General features: G+C 35.9%; 1 protein-coding gene across 5 annotated transcripts in view; it reads right to left on the reverse strand.

The window, feature by feature from the left end:
• The window catches only part of LOC143233662 (uncharacterized), an 83,257-nt gene that overhangs the window by 55,272 nt on the left and 2,774 nt on the right, over positions 1-25,211 (reverse strand). The window contains exon 2 of one of the 5 annotated variants that reach the window (XM_076470135.1): positions 25,042-25,180. The exons of 1 other annotated variant lie outside the window; for it this stretch is intronic. Coding sequence is in view for 2 of the 4 variants with exons in the window: in XM_076470133.1 (XP_076326248.1) it covers positions 3,072-3,085 (14 nt within the window). In the remaining 2 variants the exon portion in view is untranslated. Of the gene's footprint in view, positions 1-1,395; positions 1,420-2,022; positions 3,037-3,071; positions 3,207-25,041; positions 25,181-25,211 lie in introns of those variants that run through there. 3 more of the 5 variants (XM_076470133.1, XM_076470134.1, XM_076470137.1) reach the window with 3 other exon arrangements.

Below are 25,211 nucleotides of genomic sequence, written 5' to 3' on the forward strand. Positions count from 1 at the left end.
TTTGTGTCAATCTGATAAAAAGAAAGTTAGTGACTGTTACATATTCGTGAACAATGTATCAGTATTTATCTTACTACTGAAATTAAATATACTTACGATTAAAACGTTCAAATCGTGTTTTTGCACCATTAAATTACATATTTTATCAAACTGCAAAACACCATTACTGAAGTAAAATTAGACATTAATTTTGGATTACTTATGTATTACATTTACATTCATAAAAAAGTTCTCGACAATTTAAGCAAGCACTGTGATCATTGTTGTTTCATATTTATAACCAGGAAATTCTTTATTAATCTCAATAAATGTGAAAAATGAACCTATATTTTCCCTTAAAAAGTACCATAAAATCATATAAACTCCTGTTCAAATATAATCTTATAATACATTATGCGTGGGATAATAAATAAAAAACAAATACACTAACAGATAGAGCCACTTAGGCAAACGATATTAACCTACAAACGTTATCAACAAAACTTAAGGACAGTACTTAATTTTCTACGCAGTAAATTAATATTAATAAAAATTTGAACAACTTAAGTTAAAACAACAACTATTCTGCATAATTACGTTACAGCTAAATTTGTACAATTTCAGTACAATATCAATGACTTTATAGCAGATATAAAACTACTTTTACACATGTAAACTAAAGAGCGATGAAGTAAAAACCCTCTTCAAACAAACTCAAGACGTGGCAGTTTGATGTAAATCACCGTAATTTAAGCTGATAAACGTACTAACCTATGAAATATGTCACTGTCATTGCGATTCGATTGTTTTGTTTGTGTTTAGGAATTTCGCACAAAGCAACTCGAGGGCTATCTGTGCTAGCCGTACCTAATTTAGCAGTGTAAGACTAGAGGGAAGGCAGCTAGTCATCACCACCCACCGCCAACTCTTGGGCTACTCTTTTACCAACGAATAGTGGGATTGACCGTCACATTATAACGCCCCCACGGCTGGGAGGGCGAGCATGTTTTGGCGCGACTCGGGCGCGAACCCGCGACCCTCAGATTACGAAGCGCACGCCTTAACGCGCTAGGCCATGCCAGGCCTGATGCGATTCGATTTTTCATGAATAATGGAAAACAAACTGACTGTAAATAACAGATAAGTTTCGTTTGTGATGGAGGATTAACGTGTGTACCGCAGTGTTAGGACTAATCCCATCTTTAAATAAAGTTTTGAAGATAAATTGTTTCTCATTCGTCACCCACAGGAGATTAGAGTAGAAACATTATGTATCTGGACCTAACTACAGAAAACTAGTGGAGTTTGCTTTTAGCCTATCTTCCATTCGCCAATGCGAGTAATTAAAACAAGGGGGGATCCTAAAGGAAGGCGCGAAGTAAGTAGTACGCCACAGAAAAAACAACACTAGTTTACCTGTATGTCTGTCAGAACCTAAGACGCACTAGTCTTCAATATTTACTGTCATACTGAATTACTTTACTATTATATGGAAAAGGACATCGAGCACATCACCTGAGAGAAAGAACGGCGGCTTTGTCTAAAAGTTAAACAGATGGATGAGAGAAGTTGTAGTTAGGATAAAATTTAGACTTCAGCATTGTTAAAAAGTTATTTTTTCTTAACCAGCGAAAACCTATAAAACAGATCTGGTCAAATTAATATCTTTATTGCAACAATACGTCTTTAAATGCATAATTTTTAGTTATTCTTTCACCAAACAGATTCAAAAATAACTTAACAGGAATCAAACTGATACGTAGTATTAAACTGTTATATCAAAAACTTAATCATTAAAATAACAAAATAATTATAATTGTGAAGTCTGAAATTTAAGTCTTTTCGTAGGCCTAACATTAATTAAACCTTTAAGTATAATCTATATTCGATAGAGATGAACTGGTACTTGTGTACGTTTTTTTGCTTTAGTTTAGTTAGTGCTAATAGTTATCGTACTTAATACTACCAATAAAAAACTTGACATTCTACTACTGAACATCACATGTTTTTTAAACAAGTTGTAAAAATTGTATATTGAAGTACATTTACGTCCTCCTTTTGCTCGTCCGTTGAAATGAAATGCTCGCACATTTCCAGGACAAAAACATTTTAAAACTTTGACTTGCCACTGCTGGCAGACCAAACGATATGCTGTATTTTTATGTCAGATTGATGTATTCCAACAACTCTGCACAGTGATGATCCAAAACCTTAGATATCTTCTTCACAAACGGATAATAAACAGTTTATTCAGATACTGCAATTGAATCAGGGTTTGTCACGAATCTTAAATTTTGGAAATATTGCTTAATATAACTTGTGATACATTTATGGAAACAAGATACACTTTGGGCTAGTATGACTTTAGTCTCTCTGGAGATTAAATTCAGAGAAAATCCAAAGGTCAAAGTCTCAACATCAATCTCCTTCCTCGAGATGAGTTGCTCAAGTGATTTCGAAATCCGAGTAAAGTTTGACTGCTGATGCTGCTAACCACGAATTACGTTGTTTCATAAACACAAATAGGCGAGACTAATCAACCACATTCAAAATACATTTTGTACACAAGCTGGTCACCACAAAAATATCTAAATGTTTAAACAGAGAACTAAAGCTTGACCACAATATAAATTATAAAAAAGGTAAGATCAATTTGTTAACTTTCACCAAAAGTCATTACAGGGCTATCTGCGCTACCCGTTCCTAATTAAAAAGTGGCAAGTCTAAGGTAAGGTAGGTAATAAATACCACCCACTGTCAATTCTTGTGATACGCTTTCATAGGCGAGAAGTGGGATTAAACGTAACTTTTTAATGCCCCATGAAAGGTAGGGCGAGCACGTTCGATTAAAGGAACTGAATTGATGACTTTCATAAAACAAGTCGAGTGCCCTAACCACCTGACCAGGCTGTATGTACAGGAGTATTAAGTAACTTATCTATCACTGTTGCTAAACGGAAAACTTTCAGATATTAAGAGAATTTTACCAGTTTTACTTGAGTTTAAAGTTTGATACACAACTAAAGATTTACTTTCCTTTAATTAAGTCTCATCCTTTTACATTCTTTCCTTCCCACACGTTTGTGTCCTACCTTACTGACGTCATCAAGTATCAACAGCACGACCCTGAAAAGTGCACATAAATATCAAAACTCGCGTGCTTCTCACGAGATTAGGTGTTTTTGAAAACTAGACCTGGTGTAAGGTTTGGTAGAACCTGTGGTTTGTGTAAACGATCTCCACCCCGAGGGCAACCAATGATTACTTAGCTGTCTTGTAAATCAGATAAATGGGTTCAAAGGTAACGAGATAAGAGTTGTTTTACAACCATTTAGGTGGTGGTGGTTGATAACTGAACTATCTCTTAAATAACGATCACGTCTTACGAAAAAACCAAACAAACCAAAATGTACGAGAAATAAAACAGACATGTGTAGCAGGTGATAGGAGATGCTATAACTAAAGCATTTGATTCATCTAAATTTTAGGAATTAGTTTCTAAACTCCCGGCCGTGAAAAACAAACCCAAATTTGGGGGAAGGGACGTCAGCCGAAAAACCGACTGGAGGCACCAGACTACGTAACTGTAATACAAACTCTGGAAAAACTTATGGTTGAAAAAATATACTCAAGTGAAATCTGTAAAATGCCTTGCCAGGAACAAAAACATAAACAAAGGAAACTGTGGTGTTTGTAGATGTTGCTTAAATTTGGATTCGTGATTGAATAAAGCAAATCGTATTAACTGGAAGTGAAGAAATGGTATTGACAGACGAATAACGAGGACAAGTGCCCTGAGATCACAATCGAATTAGAAAAAAACAAGGTGTACGATACTGATTCTGGAAAATATGAACACGCTGAAACTTCTAAAACCATTACTGCTACACACAACTGTATTTTTCACACTTCATGGATTTCAAATTTGAAAAAGATTCTGAAGAGTTGAATCATAGTTTATTTCTACTTATCAGTGCCTTCTGGGACACATTTCAAAATCTGGTGCGATGTATGGAGGGGTTGGGTTTTCGTGACCCGAGTCTCAAACATGTATTTACTAATTATAAGATACAGTTCTATAGAAATATTAGGTACATACAATGTGGGAAGTGTAACCAATGTTCATGTCAATAACGAAGGGTAATACATAGAATATAATGTTTTCAAAGATAATTTCTAATCAAAACAAGCAACCTGTAAAGGTTAGAACTAAAGATTGGTCAAGTGACGAATACCACAACTACAGTTGATATAATTGTAATGGAACAGAGTGTATCAGAACTACATTTTGATATTAGTAGTACGTAAGGAGTATGTCGTCTCCAAAAATGGATCAATTTCGGCAACAATTCTTGACGAAAAGCAAATCATACATTCAGGTCATAAAGATGTATTCAGATAGGGAACTTAGAATTTCCAAGACGAAGTACTTTATAATATTAGAAAACAAAGTAATACACATTAACTCAAGATAATAGGGCCATCCAGAAAGAGACCTGCAATAAGTCTTAAATCAGCACTCTTAAGCAAAGTACGATGTCTTGTAAACACAAGGGGGAAATCCACGAGCACGAAAGTCAGAGGCAAAATCTGTTTATAGTATGTGTATCTGGGTGATACAAGTAACAACTACAGGAAATTATTTGAACAAAATAGGAGTCCGTAATAACTCGTGATGAAATTTTAGTGTACCTCGGTGACTGTAGTAAGTCTCTTGTGCCAGTTTCAAAAAGTATTTCACAGCATTTCGCAAAACTTTTTCCTTATTAACGCTAAATACTGCTTCGGAGGGGTGGGGAGAGTATGCTGGAGTACAAAATGAATTCTAATTATTGTCAGACTAATGTTTTGTACCCTTCATTATACATAGAGCTGTCGGCTTTGTACAAAAACTAGGTCAACAAGGTATGGGCTCACCAAGACAAGCCCCCAGTCATAGCTCCTGCCTACCAGTTGCATACATCAAGCACCTGAAAAACAAAGTAGGTGTCCATGATATTCCATACAGACATATCAGTCAAGGATTTCAATGAGAATGGACTGTTGAAATGGATATTGGAAACTCGTCGTCGTCTTACATTAGAAGATGGATTATGGAAAACAGGCACGAAGGAGTGGTGTGTTTTGGATATGACAACCTCACGACGGTGGTCTTTTGCAAGCACTGCATTCGAAACTTCGCTTCAGGACTAGTCATTACACAGAGCATGACCGGACATGGAGACACGGAATATTACACAATGGGACTCTAAAATCGTTTCAAAAATAGATCACTCAACCCTCTCTAAAAACGTTTATCTTATATTATATTCTCACTTAGAATAAATAATGCACACTTTCACTTTCATCCAAAGCTATTCATAAATTATGATAATTTTGTTCCGTCATCCCTCTGGACGAATCGACTATGATAAAAGGTACTGCTTTTGATTAAAACAAGTATACTAAGGACACAAAACAGCAAACTGTCAAGTTGGAGTCATCGCCATAAATGAAGTACTATATATACTTTTAGTTGTTCACTGAAAAGACAAAATATCTGTCCCATAATAAAGTATGTGCTACTAATTGTGTTTAATAACTTTTCACGTGACTTCAGATCAAAGTAACTGGTGGACGTATTAAGCAATACAGACGTGTCGAAACTTAAATTTTTTCATGTTATTCTTTATGTGGAATGGTTGCTTGAGAGGTAGGTGGTGTTAAAACACAACTCACTGTATACTGTCAATACTTTGTGGATGTTAACAATAACGACCAGGAATGATGTCTGATAAGTTTGAGTGTAAATATGGTCATCTTAAAATCAACTTGTACGTTACATACACTGTATCTTGATTGCGATACCCTGCCCAAGGTGTCGCTTTGCTTCCTGCCCCAGAATGTTGCTACTTGGCTGTCAGAACGAGGAAGTCATCAACCCTAGCCTTTATACTACTTTTATTTGCCTTAATTAATGAACATGTCACACAAGTCCAACATGAAGTTAATACCGATTCTACAAGTCACTTGTTAACCTAACGACTACAGCTATACATTCGTTCTTATACAGCTACAGTAACATATTTGTACAAGATTAAAACGTTACAAAACAGGGTGATTCATAGTAATAAAGAACGATTGTACTAAAAGCTAGGTATGTGAGCCGCACACTTCACTATTGTTCGACAGTAAAGAACAATTATATATTTAAAAGAGCTGGTATGGATAGAGAAAGCACTAGTAGAGGAGCGAACAACGTTTTGACCTTCTTCGGTCATCGTCAAGTTCACAAAGAAAGAAAGAGTTACCGACCGGTAGTTGACCACAATAAAGAACAATTGTACTAAACGTTAGGTATGTAAGCCACACATTTCCATACTGTCAAACAGTAAAAAATACCTGTACTTACAGTTAGGTATGCGAGGTAAGTATTTCAAGTTTATTGGCACAAAGCTACCAGGCTATCTGTGCCAAACAAGATGTAGTATATTATAATGGTATATGGAAATTAAGATAAAAATACGTAAAATGTGTAAAATGAGGAAAACTGAAGCATTAAGTTCAAACTTGCTGTCAGTCACCTAAGTTGACCTTTCCAGTCCTGGGTTCAGGTTAAAATGTGTAAAAGAAATCATGCTAAAACAGTGTACAGTCCAATAAAAACCTTAAATTAAAAAAAAACCAATGGCTCTTTTAAAAAAAAGTGTAAAAACGTGAGTGAGGCGGCCAGTATCACCTATGACATTGGCTAATGTCAGGTGCAAACCTACCTTAAACATATGTTTAAAATGGCGTCGTCGTTCTTGGTTGTAACGACGGCATGATAATAAAACATGTTTGATTGTGACCTGAGTGCCACACAGGCCACACACTGGTGCATCAGTACCAGATAAAAGAAAGTGGTGAATTAAGAAACTGACTAATGCATAGCCTAGCAAAACAACTTCCTCCATTCGATCTTCACAGAAACAAGATGGTCACAGAGCTAAAGAAGGCTTGATTTGAAAAAGCTTATTATTTCATTGCTTACTCCAGGTTGACTGTCAACTGGTGTATAGTCGGGTTTTGATAACTGACCATAGTCCATGTATGGAACATGAATGGTGGTGACAGAGCCAGAGCAGATGGACTTTGCCACTCTGTCAGCTAGCTCATTCCCACGAATACCAACATGACCTGGTATCCAATAAAAGTGGACAGAGATAGATGATAGAGATGGCCCAGTTTGTTTTGGATATTGATAAGAATAGGATGGTAACTAACATGGAATGATGTCAGGGCCAAAAGACAGCTGAGTTAATCAGCATAGATCGTACAATTCGTGCATTGCATAGTTTCAATATGATTCAGGGCAAGAGAAATCGCATACAATTCGGCAGTGAACACAAACTGTAGAGGGGATTCTGTGTGCTACAACAGAACTGTAACAAACCATGGCAGAACCTACAGAGTCACCTGATTTTGAACCATCCGTGTGTGTATATATATAGGAATGAATGGATCGTTTGAAAGAGATGCTCGGCAGATAAAGAGCGATATTTCCAATCAGGAGTACCGTCCTTCCTCAGATAACTCAAAGATAGGTCACAGTTGAGGATAGTAATTAGCCATGGTGGAAGAGGCCGAACTGTTAATACTGCTATGCTATTCAAAGATAAATCCAATTTTCCTGATTGTGCCCGAATACGAAGGCTAAAAGGTACAATGGCAGATTTTCTATTATAGAAATGTGTAGCACACTGAGGATGGAAAACAGAACTTCAAATAGGATGCTGTGGTAAAGAGCGAAGTTTGGAAGCATACATAAGAGAGCTGCAAACAGCTAATATACAGAGGGGTTTCATGGGACTCCACATGCAAACTTTGGACTGGAGAAGGCCCCAGTGCAAAGTCAAAGCCTCTGATGGTGGTTAGGATGCAGCATTTTCAGTGCTGCAATTCTGGCAGAACTATAAACCAGACCTATAGTCAAGTTTGGATCAGATAAAGGCACGATAAATTTTAAGCATGAAGTATTGATCCGCTCCCCAAGAGGTGGAAGAGAGGACACGGAGGATGTTAAGTGCTCTTATATATTTGACACGAAGTTGCTTGATATGGGAAATAAAGTTTAATTTACAGTCAAATATAATACTTAAGAACTTTGCCTTAGGGACGACAGGAAGTACAGCATCATCAATACGAAGTTCTGGATCTGGATGAATACCTCGTTGGTGGCAGAAATGTACATAAACAGTTTGACAGAGAGAAAGTTGAAAACTATTTGCTGTGATCCACTTAAGTATATGACTCATTGCAGTTTGTAGCTGTTGTTCAATAAACCTCACGTTTGACGACTGACATGAGATGTGAAAGTGATCAACGAAGAGACCATTTACAACTGTAATGGTAAGCTGTTTACTGATAACATTAATCTTTATAATGAAAATTGTGACACTCAGAACACAACCCTGAGAGACTCCAAGTTCCTCTGGGAAAAATGGGAAAGTGTTGAGCCCACATGGACCTGGAATCGGCGGTTCATTAAAAAATGCTTAATAAAAAGGGGCAAATTGCAACGCAATTTGTATGAGTGAAGCTCTCTCAAGATGTCATATCTCCATGTTGTATCATAAGTTTTCTCTAAATCAAAAATAATAGAAACAAGATGTTGTCGCTTCAAAAAGGCATCTCTAACTGATGTTTCAAGGCGAACTAAGTGGTCTATCATAGAGCATTGTCTTCGGAACTCACACCGAATGGGTGAGAAAAGGTTGTTTGATTCAAGGAACCAAACAAGACGAGCATTAATCATCCTCTCCAAGGTCTAACTTAGACAACTTGTCAAAGCAATGGGATGGTAATTCAAAGGAATCTTTGGATCGTTTCCAGGTTCAAGGACAGAGAGTACAATAGCTTGGCACCAAGCATCAAGAAAGACATTCTCCTGCCATATCCAGTTAAAGACAGCCAAAAGAATAGTAAGAGAGGCAGGAGAGAAAGGTGGCGTAGCATCTCATAATGTATATCATCAGGACCAACTGATGTATTGCCAGACCAATGAAGTGCAAGTTTGAGTTCCACTAGTGTAAGAGGGTGATTGTAGTCATAAGAATGATCAGTCAAAAAGGAAGGAGGCAGATGTTTAATTCGTGTTTCAATAGCTAAGGAAGAAAGATGAGTTTTAAGAGCTAAATACATGAGAGAAACATTCACCAAAAGTATTGGCAATGCTCTGAGCATCAGGAATTTCATGGCCATTGGATATTAAGATAGAGAGGGGGGCAGAAATATACAGTCTACTCACCTTCCATATCTTGTCCCATAAGACCTTTGAACTGGTGGTTGAAGAAATGCTGGAGGTGTACTTAATCTAATATTCCTACTGGCTTTGACGTCTAACTCGCCGAGCCTGTGCACGGGCTTGCTGAAACATAATGCGGTTTGTAAGCGTGGGATATCTACGAAATTTATCTCAAGCACGTTTCTGAGCTTTATGTTATAGAACAAGCAGAATTCCACCAAGGGCGGGGATGCCGTGGGAAAGATGTCAAGGTTTTGGGTATGCACTGAGCAGCTGCTTGGACAATACAGTTAGTTACTGTTACTACACAATCACCTCTCGATGATTTACACATAAGATGGCAGGATCAAGTTCCGAGAGAGCAGTGAAAGAGGGCCAGTTGGCCTGGTCCAACTTCCATTGAAACACACGGGTCAGGTGGCACTGACCACGGCCAATCTCTCTTAATAGGAAAATGATCACTACACCGTGGATTGATGTTAACCTCTCAAGAAAAGCAAATGAAAAGTGAAGGGGAGCAGCTAGAAAGATATATAGCAGTAAATGACTGACTGGGTGCATGAAAATAAGTGTAAAAGCCAGTATTGAAGAGATACAGGTTGTGATTCAGGAGCAGATGCTTTATAGCACGACCCCTCACATCAATACTAGAACTACCCCAGAGGGGTTTATGCCCACTAAGATTCCCCAACATTAAAAAGGGGTTGGCAGTTGCTCAATGGAGGCATCAATATCTGAGGGATGATAATGATTTCCAAGGGTAAGGTACAGAGAAGCAAACAGTGATGGTACAACCCAAGGAGGTATATACAATGACAAGGACTGATCAACCAGCAGTGCTACTCCCCTACGTCCATGTCCTACACGACCTGTCATTTCGGTACAAGTGGTATTGTAGAATTGTGACTGTATCAGTAGGTTTTAAAAATGCTTCCTGTAAAGAAAGGCATTTGGGATGATAAAAGTCAATCAAATCCTTGATGTAATTCACATTTGATTGAAAACCTCGACAGTTGCATTGGATTAGCGTGGCCAGTTTTATTTATTTTGGAGGAGGATTTGGCACGGAAACCTTCTGCTTCTGACCATGCTTTTTTTCTTTACTCGACGTGGGTCGGTCACTAATGATCCTGCTCTGGATCGAGTAGGCAGGTCGGAGTTTGTAAACATACATTCCAATGACTGAGGACGTGAACGAATGGATTGTTTAATTTTTGGGGTGTCAAGAGAGAAATACTCTATGGAAACACCTGGGCTTGAATAAGATGAAGCTGGGCAATGACTGGAAGATGTGGTAGGGACAGAGATACAAGTAGATACTGATTCGTTAACTTAGTTGATATTGGAGAGTGCTAGATTAAGATGCCCTGTTAAGGATTCTGTAGGAGGCACAGAAAGGACTGTCTGAACTCTTACTGTAGTAATGGAATGGACTACAGTAGCATAAGTCTAAGATGGAATTGGGAATAGTAATTTCCGAGCCTCTGGGTAAGTGATATTGCAAACTGTCTTTAGACGTTGTACTTCTTTCTCTTTTACCCATTTAGGGCAAGAAATAAAATAGAAAAAATGTGGACCATTACAGTTAATACAATGTGGTTCCAGTTGGCATTCAAAAGCATCATCGTCTTTACCAGCACAACGGGCACATGTCAAGGAACCACGGCAAGATGTTTTCAAGTGACCAAATCGTTGACAATGAAAACATCTAACAGGGTTAGGAATACAAGACCGTACCTTACACTTCAGATACCCTGCCTTGATTGTGGTAAGAACACGAGATGTTGTAAATGTTAACATTAGAACATTTGTTGGCTTCATAATCCTGTCTCTACGTGTAAAAATTCGGCACATGGCTGTAACACCTCAGCTGGTAAAACCTGCGAGGATCTCTGACTCAGGAATGGTCTTTAAATTCCTCTCAACTATAACTCCTCTGAAAGAATTCAAAGTATACCCATTGAGGTTACTCATCATTCTATCCCCAATGGCCTTCGATTCCAAGAGGAAATTGGAATGTTGTGATGAGGCTGTTTCCACTAAAATGTCCCCAGACTGTAATTTTTTTACTGATTTAGGTGAACCAGCAAGCCCATCTAAACTCTTATGAATAAATAATGGACACATCTACCTTAAGAGTTCTTCAGTTAAAGAATGCATAATAAAAATCGCCGGACAGATTCAAGTTGAGTTCGACCTACAGAGTCATCAATGCGTGGTCGTTTGCTAGTAGTCGGATTTTTCTCTATGCTGTCATGCTTGTTTTTATATTTGAGGGGTATCCATAATAAAAAATATTTCGGTGCCCACTGACCCCACCCACCATGAAACCCTACGAGGGGACGCACTACAGTGCCATATAAGGTCACTACAGCGACGCCAGGGTTTTGTGAGCACTATACCCGAACACCAGTATCAGACAATGTCCACTACACCTGTTGAAGACGTCCTACGCTGGCACTCAGTTGACCCTGGCCCAAATGGACTAGTCGACTGATCTTGGGAGCCACCCCAAGAATTCCGTCTTCAGAAATTCAAGACCAAATTGGTGTGTTGGAGTTGGGCCCCTCAACCACCGGGATCCTCTCCTCCCCTTCACGGGTCATCACACACGGCAAACACGCAGGTGGACGTTTAGATTACAGCGAAGGTAAATTGAAAGTACAGAACATTGTCTGGGAGGTCCCCTCACCATGTACTGCACGTACACAACAAGAAAACCTTAATACAGATACGACATTAGAAACATATTACTAATATAATCCAATACATATGCGAGTGCTAGCTTCCATCACCAACAGTTTGCTGGTTCGATTACCATAATATTTTGGCGTGGTAACTGGAAAATGTCCCACCATGTAGAATGAGTGCTTTAAGTAATCCCCCCCCAACGCCCTAAAACAGGGAACTTTCCCATTTTTTTTGGCTTTGAATTTAAAGGATACAAGTACTCCACCAGTTAAATGAGTAAGTTATCATATTCGATAAAACTGGTGAAGCAATTAGAAGCTAATGAGATCATTAGGGATTTAATAAAAGAGAAGATTATCAAACCCTATCATTTACAAGTTATACTTCCTTAACGGGTACATACACTTTTTTTTCTAAGGTTAAAACTTATCTATTTCCAACATAACTGTGATGCTCCACTCTTCTATTAAATAGGATATTATAGGTAAGACTAGGATTCTATGTAAAATTGAATAAATAAAGACTTTTTTCCTTCTACTTTCACATTATACATGGTGGATGCATAATAGTTTACAGAGGAAAGCAACAGAACATGCTCGTATCTTTCCCAAACTTTATACACATCTAGCACTTAGTGTCGAAAACACTCCTCATGCAATCAGTGTAATGCAGTAAATAAATCATGTGCTAAGGGTATACAAAGTGTGATTGACGTGTTATTATTACATACTTTTAATTGTTGAAAGTTACTGAGGGCCTAGATATGGAATGCAGTGTTTAAAAATATAATAGGCCTAATACTAATATTTTATGGTAAGTATAGTTAATGTTAATCAAGCTTCATTAGCTTGGAATAAGTTCACACCACAAGTTATTAGAGCAAATGTTAAATACAGACACATAGAAACAAAAACTACGTAATATAAAAAGTCAAATTAATATCGTTCTAATATATATACGCGGCTCGTTTCGGTTGAGAAAATTGTTTACCTAGAGGTCATTGTCAGATTCACAAAGAAAGAAAAAGAGTTAAATGACCGGAAACTGACCACATGTTTGAAAGGGGTTATGTAAATGAGTGTCGGAATGTAGAGAGCATGCTTACATGTTTGAATATATAATTTTATATCATTTATTTTATTATATCTTTTTTTTAATATAGGTATAAAGGTGTTCCTTTGTATTGGTTTATTTTGGGCTTGAGTTTTTTGTAGAAGTAAGGCTTCTTTAATTTTGCGTTTTTGTTTCTTTATTTAGTATTTGGGTGTTTTCTATGGTTATGTTGTGTTTATTTGACTTGCAGTGTTCGAAAACGTGTGAAGGTGACTTTTTATGTTCTTTGAATCTGGTTTCCATTTTTCTACTTGTTTCTCCAATATAGAAGTCATGGCAGTTATCATATTGTATTTTATAAATAATGTTGGTGTGGTGTTTGTCAGTGTAGTTTTTACATAGTATAGACCTCAGTTTTGTGCCTGGTTTTTGAATACATTTGGTATTAACTGGAATGTCATATTTTGTTACTAGTTTTTGCCAAATGTTGATTATTTGTCTGCTGATGTCGGGAATATAAATGGTATGCAGCAGTATATGGTTTCGTGATTTATTGATTCATGAAATATATTTACTTTTGTTGGTTGATTTCGCTTTCTGTCTTGGTGTGTGCGTATAATGTTTTCTACAGTTTGTAGAGGAAACTTATTGATGTTGATGAAGTATTGTTTTATTTTGTCTAATTCATCGTTAATTTTATCTGGTGAGCATAGTTTTATGGCTGTGTTTATTTGGTTTCTTAGTATGTCGAGTTTTTGTTTTGTTTCATGTTCTGATTCCCAAGGAACGTATAGTCCAGTATGGGTGATTTTTCGGTGGATTTCTGTTTTGAATTGTGTGTCGGTTCTTGTAATTTTGAGGTTAAGAAATGATATTTGATTGCTTTCTTCCTGTTCACATGTGAAGTTAATGTTGGGATGTATAGAGTTAATGTGATTGAAAAAAATTAAGTATGTGTTCTGTAGATCTGAATCCCGCAACCGTGTCATCTATATATCTGTACCAGTATAATGGTGGATGTAATGCTGTGTTAATTGCTTGTGTTTCAACTTGTGTCATAAAAATATTGGCTAGAACTGGTGATACTGGGTTGCCCATGCTAAGGCCATTTGTTTGTATATAGTTGTGGTTGTTGAACATGAAGTTTGTCTTTATCGTGGTGAATTCTATGAGGGTAGCTAATTGGTTGCTGGGAATGTCTGCAGATGGGTTAGGGTCTCGGATATAGAGTTCTAAGGCTATCTTGTAGGCTTCAGCAGTTGGAACTTCTGTAAAGAGGGATATAACATCGAAACTGGCCATTAAGACTATGATTGAGTTGATTAAGATTAGACTTGAAATTAAGAGAAACTTTGATGAATGAGCTGACTGATGTTACATATTTGGAGATTGCCCATGCTATGTATTTACCAAGATTGTAATTAAACGATTCATATGTGGACATTATTGGTCGTAATGGACAATCTGGTTTATGAGGTTTGAGGATGCCGTATATTTGTAGTGTGCGTGAGTCGGTTTTACGTAGGTAGGAATAAAGTGTTTGTGAAAGTGTTGGCTTTTTTAATTTTTAGTAGTATTTTGTTTAGTTACGTATTGTGTGTCTTTGTTAGATTTGTGTGTATTGGTTTAAATCTGTTAGTGTCTGATAGGATGTTCTTCATTTTTGATATAATAATAATAATAAAATAAATGATATAAAATTATATATTCAAACATCTAAGCACGCCCTCTACATTCCGACACTCAGTTACACAACCCCTTTCAAACATGTAGTCAGCTTTCGGTCAGTTACCTCTTTGTTTGTGAACCTGACGATGACCAAAGAAGGTCGAAACGTTGTTCGCTCCTCTGTGTAAACTACCAATTTTTTAAATATCCATTATAAAATAATTATTATAATAGAAGTTATAACAGTAAGTGACCAAACGATAGATACACTAAATATTAGAGCCAACACTGTCATTAAAACAAATAGAGTATAACTAAAGAATAAATCATCACCCAAATATTTATTAAATGTAAATTAAACTTATTTCCTACATATATAGTTGTTACTAATAAATTCTAGACATAAAATATTCTCAGGCTTGAAGAATAACACACGAAATTCATCAACATGTTTGGGTTTAATTTTTCCACGGAAATGAGTGTTACATTAACGTTTGTTTTCACATAAAACATCACTGAAGATTCCACGTGAGAAATTTAAGCTTGGAAGTTGTATAATAAATTCCAACTTAACAAGAGTAGAAAATCTAAGAACGTTAAACTTCACATGGCAACGACAGAACATGGTTCAAGAGTGCCAGCTAATTCTGATATAACAAATCACCAACTTCTTGGGATCATAAATTGATACAGGAAAGCAAAGGCCGTTTGCCCGTTTCCTTAATTGGGCTAATAATCACCAGATGGAATGATTATCCCTAATTTATGCGTTTCTTCTTCTCCACGTAAGGCTTCATACTGATCCAAGATGTTATCCTATTTAATTTTATCAAGTAGCAATGTAATGATGTTTATTAAAACGATAGCTAAATATGTATTTCAAGTTTGTATTACCAGGTAAGTAAAGGAAAATATTGTGTGCGTGCGTGCGTGCGTGTGTGTGTGTGTGTGTGAAAAAAAAAAAGCCTTTAGTTGCATTCATCTGATAAAATACAAACAGTCGTCCGAGTGCATACGACGACCACAAATGCATCAAAATATTTAAGTATTATATATAAAACTTCTATAATGGGTTATATTGCAATACAATTACTTATTTTTTAAATAAAAATTGTACAAAAGGATAAAAATATTATAACGTCAAAAACTTTCTATTAAACTTGGAACCAGAGCTCTCCCACGAGATGTAAAGAAAATTGCCTCGGTAATTTATCACATTTTTATTACCGTAGAAAAACTGGATGCATAATTTACAACCTAACGGTCATCTATGTTTCTCAAGCACAAATACAATATAAACAGGACACTTCAGAAGAAAATTGAAAGACAAAACGAAATGTTTCATTCTAAGTTATTTTTTCGGGCTGAAGTTTGGACTACCTCCCACATGACAGACATTCGTTTTCGCTGACTCGTCTCAAAAGTAGTGTGAAACACATTGTATATATTGGGGGTTGGGGTGACTGTGAAGACATACCAATTATTATTTATGGGCACTCATCATATATTCTTGTTTACAGCTGGAGACGTACACTTCTTATCCCTTTGCCGTATTTACCGTACCCTGAAATAACCAGTAACGACGAAATGGAATTCGAAACGGAATTTTTTCACTCCTAGCGATATCGTGTAGGGTCTGCCTCGAACACTAGGGTCTCCTGTTATTTCGGTACAAGAAGATGGGGACAATTGTAGCAACGGTAATATTAAAACAATAACACAAGCGAAGCTACCCTCTGAAAGTACGGGTTTTGACTGAATGAAAACAAACTTGGACATTGTTCTGTACACAGAAACCTTTCACTGGTTCAGAGTGTACTCTGACGATTCTTCAGGACCTTATGGTAAGACACATGAACGTACACTATTGCCTTATTCATACACACAAGAGTCATGTACCACAGTATCGAGTTGCATGTAGCTGCGCACCATTGGTGTACCACAACCAGTCACAGTAGAGTTACACGTAACTGGTCATCATGGTTATTTTGTTTAGATTCAAAAACTAATTTGCATATACTGAGTAACCCAGAATGTTTCTTTAAGGAAAATGAAACTCAATAGTTAATTTCAATTATAAGTGTCATCTCTTCGGTACAAGTCATACAACGTTATAATTGCGAAAGCCCTTTAGAAATGTAATTGTAGTTGAAATACCCTTAAAAGCACAATATATAACAATTACAATGAAAAATAGAAACATTAATTCTCCTGGAAGTGAAAAATTAGATATCTTAAGTTCCTTGATTTAGAAAGTGGAGGCCCTAGGATATTTTAAAACATGAGCTATGGTGACTGACATTTCTTTGATTTTTCAGTTAACGAAACTAACTATTTAAAAACATGAAACATTTCAAACTTGCGTGCTTTAACTAATTACTGCACAATAATTTAATCTACTTGACGTATCGTTACCTAGGTTAAAAATATTGCAAGTATAACGTGCATATATCCAAAGCCTAGTGTTTAAAACAACACAATAGTTTATCTATATTCATCTCCAGAGAGAGAAAAGCAATCTTCAGATTGGTTGTTAAATTATTTTTGTGCTTTGAAAGAACAATAATCAAGTTCTATATGCTGAGTTTCTAACATCACCTTTGCGATGTGAGAAAACAATAAATCAAATGAGAAAGTAATAAAAACGGTAAACAATATTAAGTTAAACTGGACCAACGCGTGTCACTTGGCAACCAATTCGAATGCGTTTCTTCTTCTTAAGTCGTATTATCAACTGAGCCAATGTTTGATGAACATAAATCTTTCAGATTTTCGAAAGGGTATGATTGACGATGCCCGTATCAAAAATCCTCTGTTTACACCAACTGTTACACATCTGTAGAGTCGTTAACTTATCAACAGCGGCAGCCGTTAAAGAGTATGACCGTTACCATGGAAATGAAGGAAACTGATGAGGAACTTCGGCTAAACATGATGGAGACGTTCGCACAATTCGACAGATCGTATTCCAGACGGAAATAAGCTCCGAATGTTATTCCAGACTCCAACATAAAAACACGGATTTGGTGGTGTTGAAGTTGCTAATAATTCTGGAATATGGGTAAGATGCACATGAACCAATCACATTTCATTTTATTTCGTACTGACGGCAGTGAAAATTTGGGAAAACCATGAGACCAGGAAGTGGTATAACATTGTGGGAAATATTCTTATTATAAATATTTAATCATTTTATTCCTACAGAAATATGTACTGACAACGAAGTTCGTAGTGATCTTGAAATTAGTTGTTACCTGTTGCATTTCACAGTATTGTACACTATGCACTTATAAATTACTTTTCAGGTTGGTATTGTTCTAAAGACGTTCAAAGAGCATAACAGTGACCATATTCCAGTTGAAAACCTAGGAGCATCACTAGCGCATTTGCCTCCCTAATTCCTAATTATAAGCCCTAGAACATACTGCTGAACCACTGGGGGTTGGGGTGTTTTTGAATTTCGCGCAAACCAGCACGAGGGCTATATCTACATTAACCGTCCCTAATTTTGCAGTGTAAGACTAGAGGGAAGGCAGCTAGTCATCACCACCCACCATCAACTCTTGGACTATTTTACCAATTAATAGTAAATTGACCGTGACATTAACGCCCCTACTGCTGAAAGGGCGAGCATGATTGGTGTGACGGGGATTCGAACCGTGACCTTCAGATTACGAGTCGAGTGCCTTAACCACTTGGCCATGCCAGACTTCTGGGAAAGGGGTGAACAGGAAAATAAAACACTTTCCAAACATTTGTGGAATATATGCTATACTTTCCTTTGTATTCCTTATATTTGTGTGATTTTATTTGTTAACATCAATGTTTGTACTTTAAGTGCCTTCAATGATGATTCGACTTCTCAGTATGAAACAAACAAGAACAAACATATCCAAGACAACTTCCATACGTTCATTGACTTTTTTTTAAAGCAAGTGTATTTATATAAATTAACCACCTCAATGTTTAAATTATGTCATTAATCGCATTTTGAAAAAAAAAAGTGTAATTTACCAATATCCTCCCCCCTTCCCAAAAGAAAGGTTTCGTTGGATTTTTCTCAACACCCGTCAAAATATAAAAACTTGTTGGAACGTCAATGCCAACCACCATTTACAAACTCTTACCAATATAACTTTTGTATTGTTAAACTATTACAATTACCAGTTCCACGAAAAAGTCATTGTACGAGGTCTGGGAATCAGAAGTAACACTCGACGACCTACTAAGTGCTTTCTTTACTGGCCTTTAACATTTTTACTGTTTCGAAAGTTAACACAACAAACCCTTTATTCTAGCCTAATTGCTATCACAAGTATGAGCGTTTGCCGTGTGTTGTACCACGTTCAGTGTTATATGTTAAACGTACGTATCAAACGACTCATTGCCGTAGACAGAGAACATGCCAAGTGCACGTATTTACCATCACTCATTTCTGCCTCGTCCAACGATGGATCATACAAGTCTATAAATAACAAAAAAAAAAAAAAAAAAAAACGTAAATCCTCATTTGCTACTTTAAATGTAAGAGAAGCTTTCTTTTCTTAAGGGCGCCACGCCCTGTTTGATGACTGAGTGTAGTTAAAAGGGGCGTAAAAAATTATAGACATGTTGAGTGGTTTGAAAGAACATGCGATTCCTATGCGGAAATTTGATTTTTGTAGTAAATCACTTGGAAGAAAACAGTTAAAGTAAAAGGGCTGACGTGTTTCTTTAAATTAACTTAAAATAGATAAGTTGGTGTATCTTAAAATGGTAAGTGACGCCTCTAGTAGTCATTGACCCTACCAATGTAAGAACAAATCTTAAAGCTGGCTTTATCCTTATAAACTCGTTTATTCCTGTTATACACAGTTTTCATCTGTACGTGTATTTATATATTTATATCTTAAAGTAAATACAACTTTCTACGAATATAACATTTTTCTTTATTTTTTACAAGACAAGAACAGGATAAACAAAGATAGCAAGTTTGATTGATTTAGCATACGTTAGGGTATAGGCTTAAATAAGGATTTCAATAATCAAATAGGACCACAAATTTTACGTAATGATACACAACAACTAAAGAAACGGGTAGTAATTACCAGGAAGTAACGTGAAGTGAAAAACTTTTTCCACCGCGGGTATCGAATCTTAGTTTTTGTGTTGTAAGTAGAAGGCGGCGTGAGTTAGCAACTTGACAGAGCAACTAACGTTTAGAATATTGATGAATGCATTTTTCTCAACAATTTGGCGATTACCAAACATATTTGTAACATTTCAATTTTATCTAAGAAACCGAGATGTTACGCACGGTTTCCTACGGTTTTTCCAATAGTTATTACAAGTTAGTTACCTTCTCTTCAAGAGTTAATGGTTAACAGTTGTCTGTCGAGTAAAAACGTGTTTAAACCAGATTCTTCCAACATCAGCAAAGAAAAACAAGAAAACACGACTAATAAAAGTTAACGACGGCTCGCGATTTTCTGACACCTAGAAATAAAACGTCAATAAATGAATTCGTTTTACAGGAGTTTATGACAAAATATTCACACGTTATCCAATTACAAGATGAAAGAAACACGTTAAGTGATGGGGACTGTTTAAACTTGATTAAAAGAAGGCAAATTTATTTTGTAAAGTAAATTGAACATAAACTTTATCTCAACATTTTAAAATTGTAACAAAACTTTCGTAAAGGTGTAGTTTACTTTCCATCTACCAACAAATAAAGATTGAGATTATCCCAACCCTTGAACCACGAGAAAAACATGGTTGTTTGAGAAACAATTCAGTAACTATAACCTTGAATCAATTTAGAATATTCAACGTCGTCTAACGCGTCAGACTGACAAGCTTGTTTAAGATTGGCTCAGTTTAATTTTGACTACCTGAGGATATTCTCCATAGTTCGTAACGCTGACGTACAAAACTTTTGTTAAGATTGACCCACTACGTTCAGAAAAGATAGAGTGCAAACAAATACGTTTCTTATTATAAATAAAACGTACCAAGTTGCCACGTAAAGCCAGCATATACACTGAAATACGTTAAAGTTGCTAAAACAATAGTTTCCTCTTCCAAAGCTCAATAGAATGAAAATAGCATTCAAAACAAACGAAGTCGGCGTTAACTGACTGGTGTTACACGATTAAACCAACCAATGATATTACACCTCTTTCAATGTATTCTTAACCAATTAGCACGTCAGCTTATCTTATAAGTTACAATAGACTATTTATCCTCATATTTCATCCTCTTTAAATATATATTTTCCGTAATTCTTTTTTTCCTTTTGTACTCAGTTATTACAATACTATATATTTTCTGATTCTTGTACAAACTGTTTGGAACATTCATACTAACCAATCACAAATCATCCTCGTCAAGATTACAAACTGCAACAAATTTAACCAAACTAAATTCGGCAAGACCATTATGTCTATTCATAATGATTTTAAACTGCAATGCGGCTAGTTAACCACAAAAGGTTAAAGATGGGTGTGATGAGCACAATTTATAATTATATCGTTGTTACAATTTCTATTTAGTGCAATCCATCTCATGACAAAACATCTTCCCTTGTAAACAAGTTCCACCATTTTACATAACAGATCCCACAACACAAACTTTCTGAACAGAGAATAAATTACTTATTGTGCATCTGTTGCACTTCGTCGCGAACACGCTTAAAATTTACAGCATCCTACTTACAAAGAGATTGACAGTAAAAAATTTATATAAATTATACGCTGGTATCCAACTCTCTCCCTAACTCAATCTCAAATTGCTCCTTACATCTGGCTCAACTAGTCCTACATTTTTGGACAAAATTCACGTCGTTAAGCCACGCATTTATTGTGTGACGTTAAACTGTCTTCCAGCCACATAACAACAACAGACTATAAACATCAGTTTTCTAATTATAGAACTATAAACAGGTTAGTACACTAAATATGACCACTTCACTATTCCAAGATGAAGGCGAGCAGCGAATGTTTCAGATTAACACTGATTGTTCTAATTACGTTCCTCTGACCCAGTAGTTATACGAGAATTTTTTTTAAAAAAAGGGATAAATCTATGGATGGCTAATATCAATCCTTCAAATAACAATGGAAACAAGATAGTAGGGATGACATTTGTGTTGCTCCCATATAATACACACACACACACACACACAAAATGTAGTAAAATGTTAACGGACAAAAATAGGATACGCAATTGTGATTGATCCTACATAGACATAATAGTACTGTCTGTTTACCTACTTCGAAGGGTGTGGATAGATCAAAGTTGTTATAGAGGTTCATTAGATCCATATGGAATATATACAGATTTTAGTTTTTTTGTATTTTGCGTTTCTCGGTTTTATGGTGTTTGTTTGTTTTTTTGTAAACCACAACTTGGCCCCTTGCAGATAGATATTCACCAAATTTGGTTTGGAGGTTCGTTTGATCCAAGGGAAGATACAAATTTCCAGTTTTGCATATAAGGGGAAACAACTTTGTCCTGAGAGATCCTTTCATCAATCATGAACTTACAGGGAACGGGTACTCCAGTTAGTAGTTAGATATGTTAATTTTTGTATGTGCTATTACATGAGGATGACAAACGTCATCCCCACGTTTACTTTTTCGTCTTGTTTGCTTATTTTAACGCACCCTTTTAACAGAAATAGAAAGCTTCTTAAAAGAACACAATTTTCCTGAGAAAGCGAACTTCCATGGGTAATGAAAACCTCGTTTACACTATAATTGATTTTTTTTTTAAATCACTTTTGTTAATAGTACTTACAAAAGCAGATATACCATTTGAAACTGTCACCTCAGTGAATTTAGTTGACACCACTGTTTTGGTTTTTCAGTTATTATGTAATAAAAGAAGCAGATAAAAGAACGAAAAATTCACACTTCTTGCTATGTTATTTACAGATACTACTAGAACTTGTGACTTTGTCATTACATAAATATTGTTATAAAACACCACATTTTAAAGTTCCGATGACCTATTGAAGATATGTTAAAAAATCTCATTTCGATGAACAACTCAGACAGTCCTTACATAGGCGGTGCTGTCACACGTCTGATACGTATTCTCATAGCTGACTGCACTGATGAAGGGGGCGAGCATGTTTGTTGTGACGGGGATTCGAACCCGTGATCCTCAGATTACGAGTGCCTTAACCACCTGGCCATGCCGGACCAGTCTCACACTTGAACCATGAAAAAACAATTTCTTAAAGCCACTATTAACCAGTCATAATTATCGAAAGCCAGGAAAAGGGATGAATAAAAAACACCTTCTCTAATAAATCTAAAATAATTATCAAGTGTTATTTTTAAGAGTACGTATAAGTTCCTAAAGCTAATTTATGTGACAGGTTACGTCAAATTTTAACAAGTTAGCACGTGCATTAAGTCACCAGAAAACATTAACATCATCGAAGTATAAATAATAAACCCTAACTAACTATATGCATGATATTAGTAAACGAGTATGAAAAGTTCTATTGGACAATATGTACAGTGTACGTGTGTGATATTGAAAAGACGTATAAAACAACTGTTGTCACGTGTATTTATTTACCCGTGTGTTATTTACGTGAAGTAGCCAAACTACATTTATACTTTTGTATGGTTTTGTTTGTAAACGGAGAACCAAACTCGCATGCCAGGTGGTTATAGTGACATTTCAACTCGACTACTTTTCTATATTACAGAATATAACTGTACTGTAACCTTGAATGAAACCAACTACACGTATACTGTAGCAGTTTAATACTGGCTCCAACTACAAGAAACTAGCTTGCCAGCGTGTGGTAGGATCGATATGTGGACAAATGACAAAACGATCACATACACGAATACTAATTAACAAACGGAAGAATAGAAACTGAGCTGGGCTTGCTAACACAGACAGAGTAACAGAAGAACAATAGAATGAGGGGAATTCGGACAACAGAAAAAGGTATGAACATACAGAGATGAATGAATGTACAAATTATGAACAATGGCCATGTTGATCTAACAATGGACAAAATGTCTTAACAACCGAACTATCAAAAATATTGATATACAAATTAACAAATGGGTAGAAGCTACATCACTTTTTTAAAATTTTCTTTTCAGAAAAAAAAACATCTAGTAAAAGCTAATAAGATAATCTGCTTATTGGAAGTAATGGAAAAAAAAACACTTATCCAACTGCTTATAGGAAATAGTGGTAAAAAAACCAGCACTTATCCAAATGTAGTGGAAAAAACATCTGCTTATCCAACTGTTTATAGGAAGTAGTAGAAAAAACATCTGCTTATTCAACTTTTAGGATCATTAACAACTCCTTTCTTGAACAGACAAATTACTGTTCTTTGGTCACTGTTCCAAATATGAATTAATCAAGAACTGTTTTTGTTAAACCAGACTGTCAAATGTATTAAAGGGCATGGATGTACCTAAAGATTCTTACTGGAGGATGGTACAATAAAAACAAAGTCCGCAGAAAGGAAGAAACAGAACGGTATGATTAAAATAGCCTGTAGAAATGGAGAAACAGGATAGGACAATAAAACAAAACCTGTAGAAAAACAGGATGGTACAATAAAAACAAAAACTGGAAAAAAGGAAAGAGAATGGTACATTGAAAACAAACTTTAATAGATGGAAGAACAACCTCCCATCTGGAAAGATGTCATTCCTATTCTGTGGCATACATAGTAACTGATAGGACAAACAATCAAAGACAATTGATAAATCAATCAATTCTGATTATTAACAGATGTATGACATTGTGTGGTCATAGCTAGAAGTGTATTAAATCAGCTAAATTATTTACTACTAAGATAACTTATTAGTTCTGGTGTACAAAGGTAACTTACTTTTATCAGGAGTTATTGACAAACTAAAGGCTTGAAAATTACTGTTATAATAGAGTTGTGAGAGGTACCCTCTTCTGCTGTTATGAGCCATAATGCTTAAAGCTCAAAGTGTCATCAGATACAAGGCTATCCATAAACAGAGTCGTGAGATGGCCTCCATGCCACTATCATGAACTGTTCAAATGCGAAGATACCAACATTATCATTTAATGTCACTTCATGTATATTTTGCTACCTGCACCAAGAGGGTAAATTTGAAATGACTGCAAAATCCAAATTGTTAATATGAATGTTTACCAGTTAACACTCAATATTTGGAATTGGTTCATCTGAATTCTTCTATTAAGCTTACATGAACAAGTTCAGACACTAACCACACAGACTAATATTTTTGTACTAGACCAAATATATTTTTCAAAATTCATGTTTTAGCTAAAATAAAGTTACACAAAAATGTGAGTGTATCTACCCAGTCTTATGTTATGATTTACAAAAATTAATAATAGTCACATAAAATACATTTTACCTGAAACATTTGTTTAGTAATTCCCTGGTTCCAAGAAGAACAGTCCTTAATTCAACTTGACTGTTGACCAAAGATCCTGAGCTACTCTAGCACATGTCACTGATCAAATGTAGTTCTGTTCCAAGCTTTTCATGACAGACTTTAATAATCATAGCATATGTTTACACTCT

Source organism: Tachypleus tridentatus, chromosome 12 (assembly GCF_004210375.1).
Source record: "Tachypleus tridentatus isolate NWPU-2018 chromosome 12, ASM421037v1, whole genome shotgun sequence".
Classification (NCBI taxonomy): Eukaryota; Metazoa; Arthropoda; class Merostomata; order Xiphosura; family Limulidae; genus Tachypleus; species Tachypleus tridentatus.